Source organism: Melospiza melodia, chromosome 1, assembly GCF_035770615.1.
Source record: "Melospiza melodia melodia isolate bMelMel2 chromosome 1, bMelMel2.pri, whole genome shotgun sequence".
Taxonomy (NCBI): Eukaryota; Metazoa; Chordata; class Aves; order Passeriformes; family Passerellidae; genus Melospiza; species Melospiza melodia.
The window spans coordinates 79,407,701-79,423,844 of NC_086194.1; the positions used below are offsets into that span (position 1 = coordinate 79,407,701).

General features: G+C 37.6%; 1 protein-coding gene across 3 annotated transcripts; it reads left to right on the forward strand.

Annotated features, from left to right (window-relative positions):
* The first annotated feature begins 61 nt into the window (after positions 1 to 61).
* TRIP13 (thyroid hormone receptor interactor 13) lies at positions 62 to 13,809 on the forward strand. Of its 3 annotated transcripts, none has more exons than XM_063159204.1 (14): positions 62 to 149; positions 413 to 515; positions 2,089 to 2,254; positions 2,548 to 2,677; positions 4,689 to 4,744; positions 6,999 to 7,089; positions 8,337 to 8,409; positions 9,337 to 9,400; positions 9,652 to 9,738; positions 10,525 to 10,631; positions 11,281 to 11,434; positions 11,616 to 11,728; positions 12,865 to 12,934; positions 13,509 to 13,808. In XM_063159204.1, the coding sequence occupies exons 2-14, from the start codon at positions 424 to 426 to the stop codon at positions 13,602 to 13,604; spliced, it is 1,299 nt and encodes a 432-aa protein (XP_063015274.1). In that variant the 5' UTR covers positions 62 to 149; positions 413 to 423; the 3' UTR covers positions 13,605 to 13,808. The 3 variants fall into 3 exon arrangements, with proteins under 3 accessions (XP_063015274.1, XP_063015281.1, XP_063015263.1); XM_063159211.1 differs by lacking the exon at positions 62 to 149 and adding an exon at positions 210 to 262 and having other exon boundaries at positions 13,509 to 13,809; XM_063159193.1 differs by lacking the exon at positions 62 to 149 and having other exon boundaries at positions 272 to 515.
* Positions 13,810 to 16,144: the final 2,335 nt, after the last annotated feature.

Consider the following 16,144-nt stretch of genomic DNA (forward strand, 5'->3'; position numbering starts at 1 on the left):
AAGATCCGGGTGAGTGGCCGGCCCTGCCTCGCCCAGCGCGCCCTTTACAAACAGCGGCTGCTGCAGTCGGTGCCTGGTGCCTCCGGCTCGCCCGCGCTCGCGATCCCTGTCGCCCTGGCGCGTCGCTGCCAAGGCCGTGCCTGCCTGAGGTGATTCCCTGTCCCCAGCGCTGAGGCGGGAGCAGCCGCCCGCCCGTCCGTACGCGCGACCGCCCTCGCGGCGTGTCCCGAGTCTGTCGTCGCCATCTCCTGAGGGAGGGAAGGTGCCGATCCTGATCTTCGTCCCGATCACGTACCTGGTCTTAGCGGGGGGCCGTGTGCACCTGGACAGGGCACCGGGAAAGGGCCGTCCGTGCCGTGGGCGCGTAGCAGTCGCTGGAAGTCGCTTCTCTTTGGTATCGCTTTTTCCCTAGGAGCGAGAAAGATGGAAGACGCTGCTGGAGATTTGAAGCAAGCTCTCCCAAACGTGTGTGACAGCGTTCAGATCCATGTGGAAGTTCACCAGAAGTCGAGCAGGTATCCGATCAAAGCATTGCTTGCTGCCACTTGTGCCTGTTTCCTCTCGGCCTCGTTCTACGGATCTCCAAGAGCCCGCAGGGCCCAGCTCTGCCTTCTCTGTGCTCTCCCGGGAGTTTCCTCACCTGTGTCTTTTCCTAAGATTGAACAAATACAGTTTGCTCAGTTTCACCTTGTGGGTCATGTCATCCAGTCTCATGATGAAGTTGTTGGTCACGTTATGGGTTTGCCCCAGTTTATCCTTGTCTCTTTTGTGTCTGTGCTCTCAACTGCTCACAGTACTCCAGATGTGGTCTTACAAAGCCAGTGGATGAAAACGCTTACTCTCTCTTACATCTGCAGTCTTGGTAGCACAGCCTCAAATAAGGTTGTCCTCATTTGTAGCAGGGGCACACTCGACTTATTGCCAGCTTATCCACCCAGGACCCACGGACCCTTTTCTGCAAAATAGCATGTCATTCAGTTGGCCCCTGATCTGTTCTGTTATCTGGGCAGTGGGTGGAGAGCTAAGATTTCATGTTTACCTTTTGCTGAACGTCAAAAGTTTCCAGTCAGACCGTATTGCCAACCTGCAGAGGTCCCTCTGAATAGCAGCCCCCCTGCTCCAGAATATTGAAAGTTCTCCTTGCTTTGGTGATATCCATAAACTTGATGCAGTCACTTTCAATCCCATTGTCAAGGATGCAAAAACAGTGCTGGTCCCAATGCTAAGAGCACCACACTGCCTCTCCCCACCCAAGTTACTGACAGGCTGCTTAATCTTTGTACTAATCACAGCCCTCTGAGTTGGACAGTCCAACCCTCCTTGTCTATTTATCCAGTTCTTATCTTAAGGTTTTGGATGTCTGAAGGATATGGGAGAGCATGTCCGAGACATTAGAAAAATCAAAGAGTAAAATACACACTGTGCTATTTTTGCCAGGCTTAACAGAGGACTGAGAATTTGCATTTGAATGAGTGAAATTGCAAAATTAAGTTAAATCTTCAAATGGTATTCCTGTTCCTGTAGTTTTTGTCTCTTCTGGAATTCTCCCTAAATTGTGTCCCCATCCTGATGTTTCAGCTGTCCTGAAAGTATAATGGAGCTTCCAAGCTAAGCTTACCAAATTCAGTCTGTAGCTTAGCTCTGAGTCTTTCTGGGTTTCCTGCTGGAACACAGATTGCATAACTGTTTTCCATTCTTGAAGTCTTCTAGCTGTCTCATTCAGTATCCCCTGATATGACCTCAAACAGAGCAAATGGTATTATTTGGATTATGTCTTTTAATGCACAAATTAAAACCAACTGTCCAACTTGTTGCTTTTGCAGACAGACTGAATCTGACAGGTTCTTTTCTCCTGTAGAATGCTGGAGGACGATTGAGTGGGTTTGGGATTTTTTTGTGTTAGTTGTTTTTTTTTTAGGATTGGGGGTTTTGTTGCTTGCTTGGTTGTTTGGTTGGGTTTTTTGGTGTGTGCAAGATAGAAGCTATTTTCCATGAAAGCCTCATGTATGAAATAATGCTTTCCAACACTAATTCAAATTGCCTTATAAATGTCAATGCCATAAAGTAATGATGTTTCTTTCTTATTAGTGTGGCCAAGAAAGAAGATATTAGGATGAGTGTCTTAAAGCTGTTGAACAGACACAACATCGTATTTGGTGATTACAAGTGGACAGAATTTGACGACCCTTTCCTTAACAACAATGTGCAGTCTGTGGCAATTGTGGACACAGACCTGAAACTGAAGGACAGACAGGTATTTCTGGTCAAGAACGTGCACCTCTGTTTATGTGCCCCTAAACTAGTTGTAGTGGTACCCTAAGGGCAGAAGCAAGACAAGGTCTGTAGAATGATGTAGTATCTCTTCTTAGGCTGACTAGTATAACTAGGAAAAGGTGTCTATTTTTTTTTTTTACTGTTTATTAAGGTCTGAAACAGAGGTAGTAGGCTTCAGAGATAAATGCCAGCTGAGGACTGTAACTTTCTTTTGTTCAACTAGCTTTGAATGAGAAATATGACAGGTAACAAATCTTTTTGTGTTCATTCTAGCCTATTGACCTGAGCACAAGCAGTCTTTCTCTTCATGTTTTTCATCTGAATGAAGAAGGACCAACCTCGGAAAACCTGGAAGAAGAGAATGATGATATCACTGCAGCTCACCACTGGGTGCTACCAGCAGGTACCTGTGTGGCATTTCTGGGAGCTCTAGAGCAATAAAGAAAATATTGCAAAGGCTAAAAGTGTTTATAGTTACCTATAAAGGTACTATTTGTATTTATTGTTTGTCTATATAAAAAATATGTGTGGACTTTTTTCTTTATGGAACAAATATATTTGGACTTTTTCCTTTTGGTTTTGACTGACGTGCTGCAGATGATTCCAAAACACATCCTTTATTTCTGTAATACTTGTGGATGTGTGAAAATAACTGGTCTTGTTGTCTAAAACATGTAGTCATAATCAGAAGCATGCAAGTTTTTAACACTGGTGATTGCATTCCAAGTTTTTTTTAACTTGAAGATCCACAAGAAGCTTATCACTTTCAATGTTCATTTTCCAGAGCTCACTACTGGCTTCCAGCCCCTATGACAGTACTGCTTTTATACATGAAACAGACAAACAAAGTAAAGAGATTTGGTCTTTATCTTCTGGAGAGGAAAAATCAGGCTTTCCTCTGTGATAGAGCCAGACCTGCCTGTTACTGTCCTGTGCTTGGGGAAGTTTGATTCTCTGCCTGAAAGGAAAAGCAAAAGTGTGAGCTTTAGCTCAGAGAGACAGTAATTTTGAAACATTTCCTACTCTTTCCATGTTGTGAAATGCCTAATTATTCATTACATTAGTTTTCAGGAAGAATTAAAACTGATACATTGACATTATTGTCGTGGCGCACTAAAATCAGAGTGACCCGGCTCAGCGACACCAGAGGTGCACCAGACCCCCCCTTACAAGCTCTACAGAATCCCAGCTACCAATAGAGGTTCAGCACAGGAACAAAAAGACAGCAGCACGGGTCCAGGGGTAGAGCTGGGGTGGCTTTATTTGGTGGTGATTTCCCTTGAGTTCAGGACTCCAAACAGACAAGACCTTGACTCACGATTAACAGGAATTTTTTTAACATTTGTCAGGAAGAGGCGTTTAGGGTAGCAAACCAACAGGGATATGGTTGGGGAGGGGTCTGAGGTGGGGTAATTCGTACTTAGACCAATGAAAGAACACTAGGGAAGGGAATAACTTGGGTTCTAAACAAAGGGGTTCTAAAGGATACAAAAGTGACAAGGAATTTACTAGAAGAGAGGGTGGGTTCGGGGGAGGATTGACACCTAAGGGGAGGAGGAGTAAGGAAGGTCCTGGGGAAAAGAGTAGGGATAGTAGGGATTGACAGCTGGGAAGGGGAGGCGTTTGAAACTTGGCAGGGAGTGGCTGGGTAACAAACAGAAGGACTGACACTTGACCAAACTGAATAACAATGAGGGAGCAAGTCTAAATTTAGAAACATGAGATGCAAAATGGGAAACCTGTGCCACTCCAAAGGCAAGGTCAGGACAACACAAAGGGATTGTAAAATCACAAATTAGATAGTGACCATGCCAATAAAAACTAAAGAAAACACACTGCAGCAATAATTGCTACAATTTCGTGGTTTATAGTTGTTCAGTCTTTTATGCTTTTCTTTGCTGAAAGTTAGAAGCCAACGGCTACGAATGATTGATACTGAAATGACAGCTTTAGGCTTTTATGCATTGTTCAGCTACATGGTTTTTTTTACATCTTAATGTTAAATAAAAAAGGCAAACTTGAATGATAAAATTTGCCCTAGGACCCTCCTCCTACCACTAGTTTTCATTGCTTCCTTGGTGAAATGTAAGTTCATCCTCTACTGAGAATGGAAGGAACGATATTTTTCATTTCATGTTAATAAATTAATATTAATTTCTTGTCACAGATATTGGAGGAAATAGAAGCTGGGTAACTGCTGAATTTGTGTGTAGAAAGTGGTCTTTGCATTTTGAGAAAAAAAAGTTGAAAAACTTTTTTTTCCCCCACAGGTGCTTTACTTGCTTTCATATACGTGTTCTTAATTCTTCATTTTAGTTGAGCATAATTTGAAAACTGTTTTGTGCTGCAATGATGAGTTACAGGTTTCCAGATTGATTTATACTAAACAGGTATATAATATATTGCTTTTGCAGCTGAATTCCATGGTCTTTGGGAAAGTCTTATCTATGACACTGAAGTAAAATCAAATGTAAGTTGGAAATGAATAACAATTAAAATCACTTGAGGAGAAGTAAGAGCTGAAATTAAACCTGTTTGAAGTTTGCTGCATCCTGTGGAGATATGGGTGCAGGCTGGGCAGAAGGGAATGGGAGTGTAACTTTTGACGCTGGCTATTTACAGACTACAAACGAGACGGGGCTGCTGGGAAAGTGCTTCGAGCTGTTTATTTTTCAGCATCAGTCTCATTACATGATTATGATAATGGGAAGATTCCAGCAGCTCACAATCTCGGCAGCGGGCCAAAAAACTTAATGTTACAACTTATTTTATAAGCTTCTAACCAATCACACAAAGCAAAAGCATATTGACAGTAGTTCTATCCAATCACGATAAGCACACGTACCTTTGGTTAAAACAATGCTTGCTTATTTTGAATACAATACCTATTTGTAAGCCTTAAAACACAGCACACAGAGCTCCATTCTTAAGCTTTAACCTTCCTAATATCTTGCTAGATAAACTTTCTGCAACTTAGATAGCTATTCAGACAAGCATTAATACGCAGGCTATTGTTCAATTTGCCCTTGCTTTTTCTGCAGTTTAAATAATTTTTCTGCTGACCTATCTCATAACTGTTGCTTTAGCTCTACTCACAATTCTGCTGTATCTGAAGCCTGCCTTTTCCAGCTTTCACAAAACCCTCTAATTTTATAGATTCCCATAAACTTTGTTTCTGGCAGCAGCTAAACAGTTAATGGACTTGGCAGTAATGTCAGCAAGCAGGGCTACTGTTCATGCAAATACTTATTCAGTGATTTTACTAAAGCTGAGTGCCCTGCCATTTGAGTGCTGTCAAGACATTGGAAAGAAACTAAACACTTCCGTGGGTTCGTTTTCTAGCTTGAAGATCCTGTGCATTCATCAGAGATTGTGATGATAACTGCCAGAGATTGTAGAACAGTAATACCGTAATCTGAAATTTAGTAATTGTGGTGCAAATAGACCCCACAAATAGTTCAATTCAGCTTCTAACTGAAGTTCTTGGACACAAATAATTAATTCATTAGCTTATTTGTAATACCATAGATACAGTATTCTCACTTAAGTCTTTATAACCAAATAGAGAAAAGTTAAACATTCCAGTGATGGTACTTCTTAATTTATAAGGTAAAAATCACTTAATACATCCACATTTGTGTAATTTATGGAACAGTTTTCAAAGTCATTTGTGAAATGACAAGACTATTTCATTAGACTTGCTGGTGTTCTAAATAACAGCAAGCTGATCACTGTTGAGTGTAAGTGTATATGAGTAGAAAGAAATGGTAGCTTTTAATGACTCAAACTTGAACTACTACTGTAAAATTGTAAATCTTCCTTCTTTAAACCATGGGAATGCCTGAGCATGTTTGGGTTCTATGGGCTCTAAAATAGTTGCTGTGAATTTTCAAAATGGCACAGTGAGAATTTTGACAAATATGTGGATTAAGTTTGGTTGTTTTTGCTGTTGTGTGATTGCTCCATTTCAAGCATGAGATATTGCAGGAGCACCACTGTATTGTCCCATCAACATGCAGGGATCTAAAGCTCGTTACACGTAAGAGCAACAGAAGATAATGTGGTATCAGGTGTTATAGGTAAAAGTCATCATAGATTCACACCTGAAGTTCATATTCATTTTATTGAAAGAGTTCTCTACTTCCTAATTCTAGATAATTCTAAATTGAAACTGCAATATTTATAGAAGCAATCATTCCAGGAAATACATGCAACTTCTGTTATTTGGAGGAATTAATCTACGAATTCCTTGTAGAAGCTGATACAAATGCTTCAGTAAAAAGGAAATAAATGTGACAGGAAATGCTTTGTTTGGTGGGCTGACTACAACAAACTGTACAAATGTATAGCTGTACAACATCTAAACAGGACCCAGAATTTGAGTCTTTGATTCTCTGTGCTTAGGCAGCTTGTGTTTTACAGACACACAGTACGTGGGACAATGAAAAATAAAATCAATTTTCCTTCCTTGAAGTGTTTAATTTATCCATTTAAAAGTTCTGGAACTCCATTTGTGCCAAGTACATGCTATTCTTATTCTTGAGGGCAGAACAGAAAAGAATTCCCATCCTTTGCAGAAATAAATTTGACTAAAAGAGATGAGCTCTTTTTTTTTGTTGTTGTTATGAGTACCCAATAGACATCATTAGAGATTGATTCTATTTGTGGTTATATTTGCTGTTATGACTCTAATTTGTGTCTTTCTATCTGTCCTCTTCATTTAGTTACTCGATTATGTGACGACAACATTATTATTTTCTGACAAAAATGTTGACAGCAACCTGATATCATGGAACAGAGTTGTTTTGCTGCATGGTAAAAATGATCTGTTTTAAGCCAAGTAGATTGATTCACTGGCCAGCTGTTTATACTTTCCTTCTGGAAAGACTTGTACTGCAATCCTATGTAGTAAAACGAGATGATATGAAAGCAGCACCTCAATAGTACAAATTTAGATGAAATGTAATGTTAGAGTCAAATCAATGTTCACATATACATGTTTTGCATGAATTTAAATTCTAAAGCTTACAGTGCAGTGACAACTGTGGATTTCTTAATTTTAAGTGATACTGTTGCATTTTTACAGAATGAACAAAAATAATGCAGATACTGAAGATACTAGGAGGCATATATTAGTTAAACTTCTATTGCAGTACTAAATTTTTTTTAGTTATAGCTTTCTAAAAAATTTGGGAAAACTGTGAAGGCAATCTGTTGTGTTGTTGACACTGTTCTGTTGCCAAAACTTGCTAGTTCAGTTACTTTTAGTTATTTTAGTGAAGCTGAAATCTTCAGTCAGTTCTAACTTACTGTAGAGGTTATACCACAAACGAGATTAGCATCAACTGAATCAATTTTCTTGCAAAATGCATGTTGCACTGATTTTGTCATCAAGACTGGTATTCAAAAATCAAAGGTCATAGTGGAAATATTTGTTTGTTGTATTTAAGTTACAACTGTCAATTTACTTCTACAATTTAGAAGCCTCTTTTTTAGATGTTTTTGTTTGAAAGACTTTATTTCAGACTCATACTCTGGTAACTGTGCTTGTACTTGCCTCTTTGGAGGAAATCTTTGTGACTCTTCCATGGGATATTAAGTCAGATCCAAAAGGTTTGTCTCAGAGTATAGTTCTCAAGATGATCTGGATTCCCCAAGGAAGAAATTTCTGGGAGAGTGGACAGCTGATCAAACTGATGGTGATATGTTTCTGTTTTCTATGTTAGAAGAGTGCATTTCAGGAAGATACAAGTTTGAGCATAGCGCTGATTATAGAGAATGCTGATGAGGTTTAGCCCTGCAGGGGTGATACTCTTTGCTTCTCTGGCTGTTGAATGTTTTAACTTTATGGTGTCTGCATACATATAAAATCCAGCATTAGCTCTAGGATTGTAGTCAAGGAAGCAATTTTCTCAAAATAGTCTGGTGTACGCAATCATTATCTGCTGTGATTTTACTCTACAATTAATGCTGTAATGAAATAAAATAGTTAAAAATCTGTTAGATGTCATTAACAATCTAATGCAGACTCTGTGTAATGTATGGATCTGATTTCAAATCAGGCCCTCCTGGAACTGGGAAAACTTCTCTCTGTAAAGCATTGGCTCAGAAGCTGACAATTCGACTGTCATACAGGTGATTTTTTTTTTGGAAATTTTTCACTTTAGCTTACTATACTTAGTTGTTCTTTTTCATTAGCCCAAGTATATCTCGTATTTATTTTCAAGTAACTTAGTGCTATTATGTCTTCTTTTTTGTAGTGCACCAGGCTAGCAATAAAATTGATCTGCTAGACTGATTAGGATATTTTATGCCTTGTAAACTGTGTAAATAATTGTCCCAGGTGTGTAAAAGACATTCCAGTGGCAGTACAGTAATTTTTGCCCACTTTGTATATCAATGAGTATTAAAGGACAGAGGATCAAGGAGTATTTTGGTTTTTGTTATCTTCATGTTTGATAGAGCCTGGTTTTAATAGGTAGTGGGTTTTTAAACTAATTTCTTTTGTGCTTGGATTGTCTGAATGCTGCAATCTGCAGGGGTCAGTTTGGATATCAGATTATAAGAAATAGCCTGAAAGTTCATAGCAACCTAACAAATCTATATTAAAAAAAACCCAAAGATATAAAATAAAAGGTGTAGCATAAATAATGTGTATTGGCATGATCCTACTCTAGTCTAAACTGAACATATGAAAATCATAAGCTCTATAATGTGTGGTTGAGATACTTTGTCACTTCTTGCTATACTGAAGAAAATCTTACACAAAGAGAAGAATGAGGCAATTATCATGGTAAGAGTTACTTACCCTGTTCTAATGAGGAAATTCTAATAGCAATTTAGTATAAGAATTCCAGTTACATTTTCAGCAATGTGGGAAGTTCCAGCAACAAAAATAATATCAGTAAAATATGTATTATATTTTGAAAGGTAAGTAATTTAAAGCACTAATTCACAGAATTCCAGGGTCAGAATGTCAGGAATGACACTTACAGAAGTTATTGATATCTCTGATTTTTATTTAGAATGGAGTTGATACTTCTTTTTCTCTTCATACTTTAGGTATAGGTATGGACAGTTAATTGAGATAAACAGCCATAGCCTTTTCTCTAAATGGTTTTCTGAGGTATGTATTGATGTACCTAATAAAATAAGCTACATATTTTAGAAATTACACTGTAATATTCTGTTTAGCTTGTTTCCTAAATATGTGCACCAGAGATTGTTCAGAATAATTAATATGTTTGAAAATGCTTAAAGAGAAGTTTTATTAGAAAGTTGTTTTAAAACTCAGGCATTTACACCTTTAAGTATGATAAGCCTTGGAAAGTTGTGTGGTAAGGAAATAGTTAACATATGCATATGGTGTCTTTCTAGAGCGGCAAACTTGTAACCAAGATGTTCCAGAAGATCCAAGAGTTAGTTGATGACAGAGATGCTCTTGTATTTGTACTGATTGATGAGGTATGATTCCAATAGCATTGTTGTGCATAAAATATAGCAGAAAGGAAATTGATGGGAAGGAGCTGCAATAGTGCTCATTTGTAAAGAACAATAAAAGCACATTTATGCTATTTTGTAAGCTACATGATTGTGCAGCTGAGTGAACTTTAGTCTTGACTGCTGCAGATTTGGGAGGTTTGGAAGGAACATAGTATCACTTAGCAGGCAAATTCCAGCTGAAAATGAATTGAAGCCTTTCTTGGTGGAATTTCCCTTGCTGCTGTATGTTTACATTATATTGTTTTAAACTTCAAAGTAGCCCAGATTTGTATTATTTACATTTTTTGTAAAGCTCTAAAAAACGTGAATATGGTTCATTTCATTGTTGTTAGATTTTTTTCAAACTTGCATAGAAAAGCAACTTAGTAAGTATGTACCTTATTAGCTTTGTCATATTGGAGTTCCTATGGGGAATCTCACTCTAAATTCAACCTATTCATTATTCTGGTGGTGTCCCATTCCTCCACCTCCAGAATTTAAAATGCAAACCAGCCTCCATTCTGCTATCCAAAAAGGAATTTCCCTCACTACACTTTGCTTCCTTGACATGCCTTTCTTTTTCCCGGGAAATTCCTACCTAACAAAAGATTTTGAAGAAGTTTTAGATAGTAGGCACAGGAATCTGAAGGTGTGTTGCATGGGTTACCTGTTTGCTGCCAAGACTCCAAAAGTGCAATCCTTTTGGTTTTTTTGGTGTTTGGTGATTTTGTTGTTGTTGTTTTGGTTGATTGGTTTGGGTTTTTGTAGGTGGAAAGCCTCACGGCAGCTCGCAGTGCCTTCAAGGCAGGCACAGAGCCTTCAGATGCTATTCGTGTGGTCAATGCTGTACTGACGCAAATAGACCAGATTAAAAGGTATTGTTTGCATATTATTGCAGTAGCAAAAGTTAATTGACAGTTTCAGTATTCCTATTCCTGCTAAATTTCAATTCCTACTTGGAATACTAAACCAGATTAATTAGTGAATAGTTATTCTTTGTTCACGATGCTAATCTTGAAAAGAAATAGGAGTAATCCAGCAGAATATTTTACATGTACCTGGGTGGACAATCAAATCTATGGACAGTATGCTTCCCCTAACGACAGAGGGAGAAAAAGGACAGAGCATCATGATGTTTGCTTGGAGAGCAGACATCAAAATTGAAATGTAAAACATGTTGATTAAAGGTCATTTACAATTCTTTTAATGATCTTTTTGTGTGTGTCAGAAGCTATGCCAGTAGTTTCTAGGAAGTTACCATATATCACTTCTGAAATAGAATTAGAGGAACTGTGGACACTTGAGAAACAGCTGAAGGAAAGAGACTATGCATTGAAATAGTCTGGTGATACCTGGCCAAGAGCTTCAGATCATTTAATGTAATTCCTGATTGACAAGAATGATGTGATGTGAAGTTTATTGCATAAAATTATTTGAAGCATAAGAAGGAAGGTATCAACTTGCCAGTCATAAAAGGACATAAATCTTTTACATGTGACGTAAAAATCTATTTTTGTCTTGAAGGTATCCCAATGTAGTTATCCTGACTACTTCAAATATTACAGAGAAAATTGACATGGCCTTTGTAGACAGGGCTGACATAAAACAATACATTGGACCTCCATCTACTGCAGCAATATTTAGAATATATCTTTCTTGCCTGGAAGAGCTGATGAAGGTAATACTTGAGAGCAAAACTGTAAAATACCATATTTTAATAAATTCTGCATTTTAATCATACTTCCTAAGTAACAAAAATACGTAAATTTAATTCATTTTCTGTATTTCCACTCTTACTGTAAAATTTAATTTTGAATGCATTTATTTTTCATACAACAGTTTGTAACTTTTGTTTCTAGTGTCAAATAATATATCCTCGACAGCAGCTTCTGACACTGAGAGAGCTTGAGATGATTGGCTTCATAGAAAATAATGTGTCAAGGTTAAGCCTAGTACTGAAAGATATCTCAAGGTAAGATTCTGAAATTCTACTTTTTTCATACATACATACTGAGTTATGGAATAATGTGTAAAAGTAACCAAATTTCCCAACAACTGGAGATCTGAAACAGCTCAATCTTTTTTTGTGTTTGGGAAAGTGCAAAAACCTTCAGGGGACAAAAAGTGGAAGCAATCACAATTTCCTAACATGTCTTAGTCTCAGATCTGGCTTGGTCTAGTACTGCTTGTGGTTTTTGCTCTGCCATTTGAAGTCCTCCTGACAAGTTGCTGGCTGGATTAGCGTTAGTTTTCAGTGGATATTGGGAATTGTAATGCACTTTGGCAGAAATAGCATGTGCCTTAGATCCTGCTAAGAAAGTGTTTTGAAATGTCTTGCCATCTGCTAGATCAGTATTTAGTGTGGAGATATAAGTGGACAAAAACAAGGGGGAGAGGAATAAAGTGTAAATAGATAGTGTTATGGTTTGCTGAGTATGGTGGTAGAGCAAATGGTCTTTCACTGCATCATAACAGTTCTTGAAACAATAATATCAATATCAAGCAATGTTTTTTTTTCCAAAGTGCTGGTCCCTATGGAACAAAATAATATTCATAAAGTCTGCAAAGTGTGTTTTGTTTCTGTTCCTGAAGTATGCAGTCTTAACCAGTGAGGAGTGAAGTAAAAGCAAGTAAGTTTTTTCAGGCACAGAGGTTTGCATTTTATGTACACAGAGCAGTGCTTGGAGAAGATGCTAACATATACGAAGTGGGTGAGGTGAAGAAAACTGTGTAAATGATAGGTAGAAGGAGACAGGCAGTACCCATAAGGTCCAGCACTCAAACTAGGTTTTTTCCCAGTCCTTCCAAAAGTGGTTGTGTCCATACCACACTGTGGTAGACATCCCCCCAAATTAATGAGATTGGCGCAACAATGTGAGAGGCCTGATGCAAGCATTGCCAGGCAGCTGTGCCTGTGCTGCTGCAGTGTAGCCTCCCACAAGCAGAATTTGTCTGTTCACTTCATGCTAAAAGAGCTGCAAGTGAGCTACTGAATTGTCATCTGAAGTTCTTTTGGAACAACTTTATAGAGAAACACAGAAAAAGGAAAGGCATCCTTTTAAGAGTGGATATTTAGCATTTAAGCAGCACTTGTCTGTTTTACCATAGAAAAAGTGAAGGTCTTGGTGGCCGGGTCCTGAGAAAGCTTCCTTTCCTAGCACATGCACTTTATATTCAAGTAAGTTTATTATTTTCAAGTGATTTTATTGTGTTCATTATATTTTGGGTTGAGTTTGAGACAGGCAGGAAGACATCTGAACACACACTGCCTGAAGTGAAAGATTGGTCCAAACCTCCCTTTTAATCTAAACTGCACTTGTTTCTGAAGCTTTGTAGACCAAAACAATTATGTGTTGTCCATAATTTAGAATGGGATTGAAGAAGACAGGTGGGATTGATCTGCCCAAGAGCATTCTACTTTTAATTAAATAAATGAACATTAATACTGGTGCTCTTATAATTTCTTGCTGAAAAAAAATTCCCAAAACCTCTACCACTTTATAAATAATAATTTGTTAAAAACCTTTTTCTAAGCAAATGTACAGTATTGTGACTGAAAACTTCACCCAGGTTGACTTTGACTTTGCTGTGATAGCCGAATTTAAATAAACTTGCGGTTTGGTTTATAGAATCTTGAAATTTTTGTAACATGAAATTAAAATATTTCTCTTTTAAGTACTGTGATTTGTGTGTAAAATACTATGTCTGCCTATTGCCTTGGTGTGTCTAACAAAATGTTCTCTTATTTTTAGTCCCCCAGTGTCACAATGACAACTTTTCTTCAGGCCCTTTCACTTGCAGTAGACAAACAATTTGAAGAAAAAAAGAATCTTGCAGACTGCGTGTGATACGCTGCTGTTTTGTAGTTGACTGTATTGTTATATTTTTTATACAAGTTGCGCTACTTTTATGCATTTGTAAAATGAAATGCATTTTTATGCATTTGTAAAATAAAATGCACCTTAAAAAACCTGGAATGCCTTATCTGGTTTTTCAAAATATTGATTAATAAACCACTAAGGAAGTTCACAGCATATTTTTTGAAACCTTTATGTCAAATGTCAATAAAAGGATTGTAAAAGGTTTTTGTTTTAAGTCAGTTTCCATCTTTTGCCATTACTAAAAGTGGGCAGGCTTCTGTTGCCTGTTTTTAATCACTAACTTTCTATCCAAGCATCTGAAACTGGGAAGAATTCAAAGTACTCAGTGACAGACCAGATCTTTCATATTGACATCTCTTTATCTTGAAATTTAATATAATTTATTATGGGTTTTAATTACATCGGATTCAAAAATTTAAAATCAGGTGATCGTGTAATTGTATTTTGTAAAATTTGGGGGTTTTTTATGTTTTTGAAAGGATGTGAACCCCAGTGGACCATGTTTTCTCCATGAAGTACAGCTACAATATTTTGTCTTTAAATGCAAATACATTTTGGTTTTGTTTTATACAAAAGAGAGACGGGGACTTTTTTAGAGGGTGTGTAGTGATAGGACAAGAGGAGCAATTTTAAAGAGGGTTGGTTTGGATTAGTTATTTGAAAGGAATTTTTTGTGGGTTTGGTGAGGCATTAGCACTGTTGCCCAGAGAAGCTGTGGATGCTTGATCTCTGGAATTGTTTAAGACCAGGGTGGATGGGGCTTTAAAGAAGCTGTACTAATGGGAACAGCCCTGCCCATGGAGTGGTGAAAGCTGGAACAAGATGATCTTTAAGGTCCCAACCCAAACCATTCTATATTTCTGAATGTTAAGGGGCTTCCAGAATAGTTTTTTAAGAGAAAATGGAGGGATTCAAGTTGGTGGTATCCAGTTCAGAGATGCCACCTAGCTGTTGGTGTTGAAATACTTTAGTATTTCATTGCTTCCTTATATGTATCTTTTAAATCAATGTTATATTATACATTCATAAAAAGAAGTATTTTTATCCTGAGTTACAGTTATTAATGAACACCTTGGGTTAAAAAATTGAATGGAACTTGTGAAGTTCTATTTTTTTTATTTTGGCATCTATTTGTATGTAAAATAGCCCCTCTCTTAAGCCTAAGTGTCTGTTCATTAAACTACTTTTGGAAATAACTTGTTCAATATTATTTGTATCCACCCCACAAAAATAGAAGGGAAGTGGGCAGCAGAAGAGAGATCTGCTTGGATTATTTTACAAATTTCCAGGACTGCTATAAGAAAAGACACATTGGACATGAGGAATCCTCTGAGTAACCTCCTCCCTTCAGTCAGTGCTCCATCCCACACTCCAGTGCAGTAACCTCAGCTGTTCTTTTCACAGTCTCAGTGCCCACACATTAATCCTGTTTTCTTTCAGTGCTCATTAAATGGTTACGTAGAGGGAACAGTCCTCTTTTCCAGGTATAAATATTTTTTTCAAATATAACCATAAATTAAAACTGCCATCTTTTATTACAAACAATAATGTTCAACTTTGTCATTAGCAAATTTCTGTAAATTCTGTTCAAATCCACTAGATGGCAAAAATGAATCCTTGAGATTTAGCAAGTCATGTGAGAATGGGAATGCTGGCTGAAAGTTTCAAAAGCCCTAATGAGCAAGACTTTGCTGCAGTGAAAATGCCTCTTCAAGATGTAATGTCAGCTGTAATGTAACGTAGCACCATAGAATTGCTCTGCTTGGCCTTACAGAAAAATTCTGGATTTTAAAATGTTTTGCCTAATGAAAGGAAACTTGCAGAATTTGATCCAAAGATGAGAAGCAGTGAGTTCTCTGTGCTGCAGCAGAAGTTATTTTGCAGTGTACTTTTACCCTCTCATCCACTGGCTGGTGGGTTTAGAAAAATGTCTGGGATCTAGATCACTATGAGCCTACATGATGAAATATTGAGCCTGTTGAATGCAAAGACTTTCAGCATAAGCACATTAAAGTGTGGGATTTTAGAGAAGTTAAGTAATCCTGAAATAGAAAAGTAAAATATTTTTTCTTTTTCTTGGAAAAAACAAATATAGACTGAGAAAATAAGCTGAGCGCAGCTTATTTTTATGAGCTGTTTCCATGACTAATGTTTTTCCAAACAGTGAAAATTGTTCATTTCTGATCCAGATCCTATGACATGATTTTTAAAATTGGGGTAGGGGAGGTTGAAGACAGAAGGATTTTATTACTCAATTTATTAACTGGATATTATGCAAAGATTTTTCTACAATTTCTTTTAAAGGTTAAATAACTCTCTGAAACTTTGAACCTGCAGAAATATTAATTTCCAATGATCCTACTTTCATGGGTCTCTATTGGTGCAGCATTGCACCTTTTAATTCTCAGTTCAGAAAAGGATGAGAGCCCAGGGTAGGAGAGGTCAGGCCTCTCTGAGGGCATTGAGAACTATAGGATGATTTTAAAGCAAATTTTTGGAAATCAACA

What these genes read in the sequence shown, in the direction of transcription:
- TRIP13 (XM_063159204.1), top strand. Translation starts at nt 424, where the DNA reads ATGGAAGACGCTGCTGGAGATTTGAAGCAAGCTCTCCCAAACGTGTGT. An exon ending in GTTCACCAGAAGTCGAGCAG is followed by an intron (nt 516 to 2,088) that starts GTATCCGATCAA and finishes CTTTCTTATTAG; the next exon opens with TGTGGCCAAGAAAGAAGATA. An exon ending in CAAATAGACCAGATTAAAAG is followed by an intron (nt 10,632 to 11,280) that starts GTATTGTTTGCA and finishes TTTGTCTTGAAG; the next exon opens with GTATCCCAATGTAGTTATCC.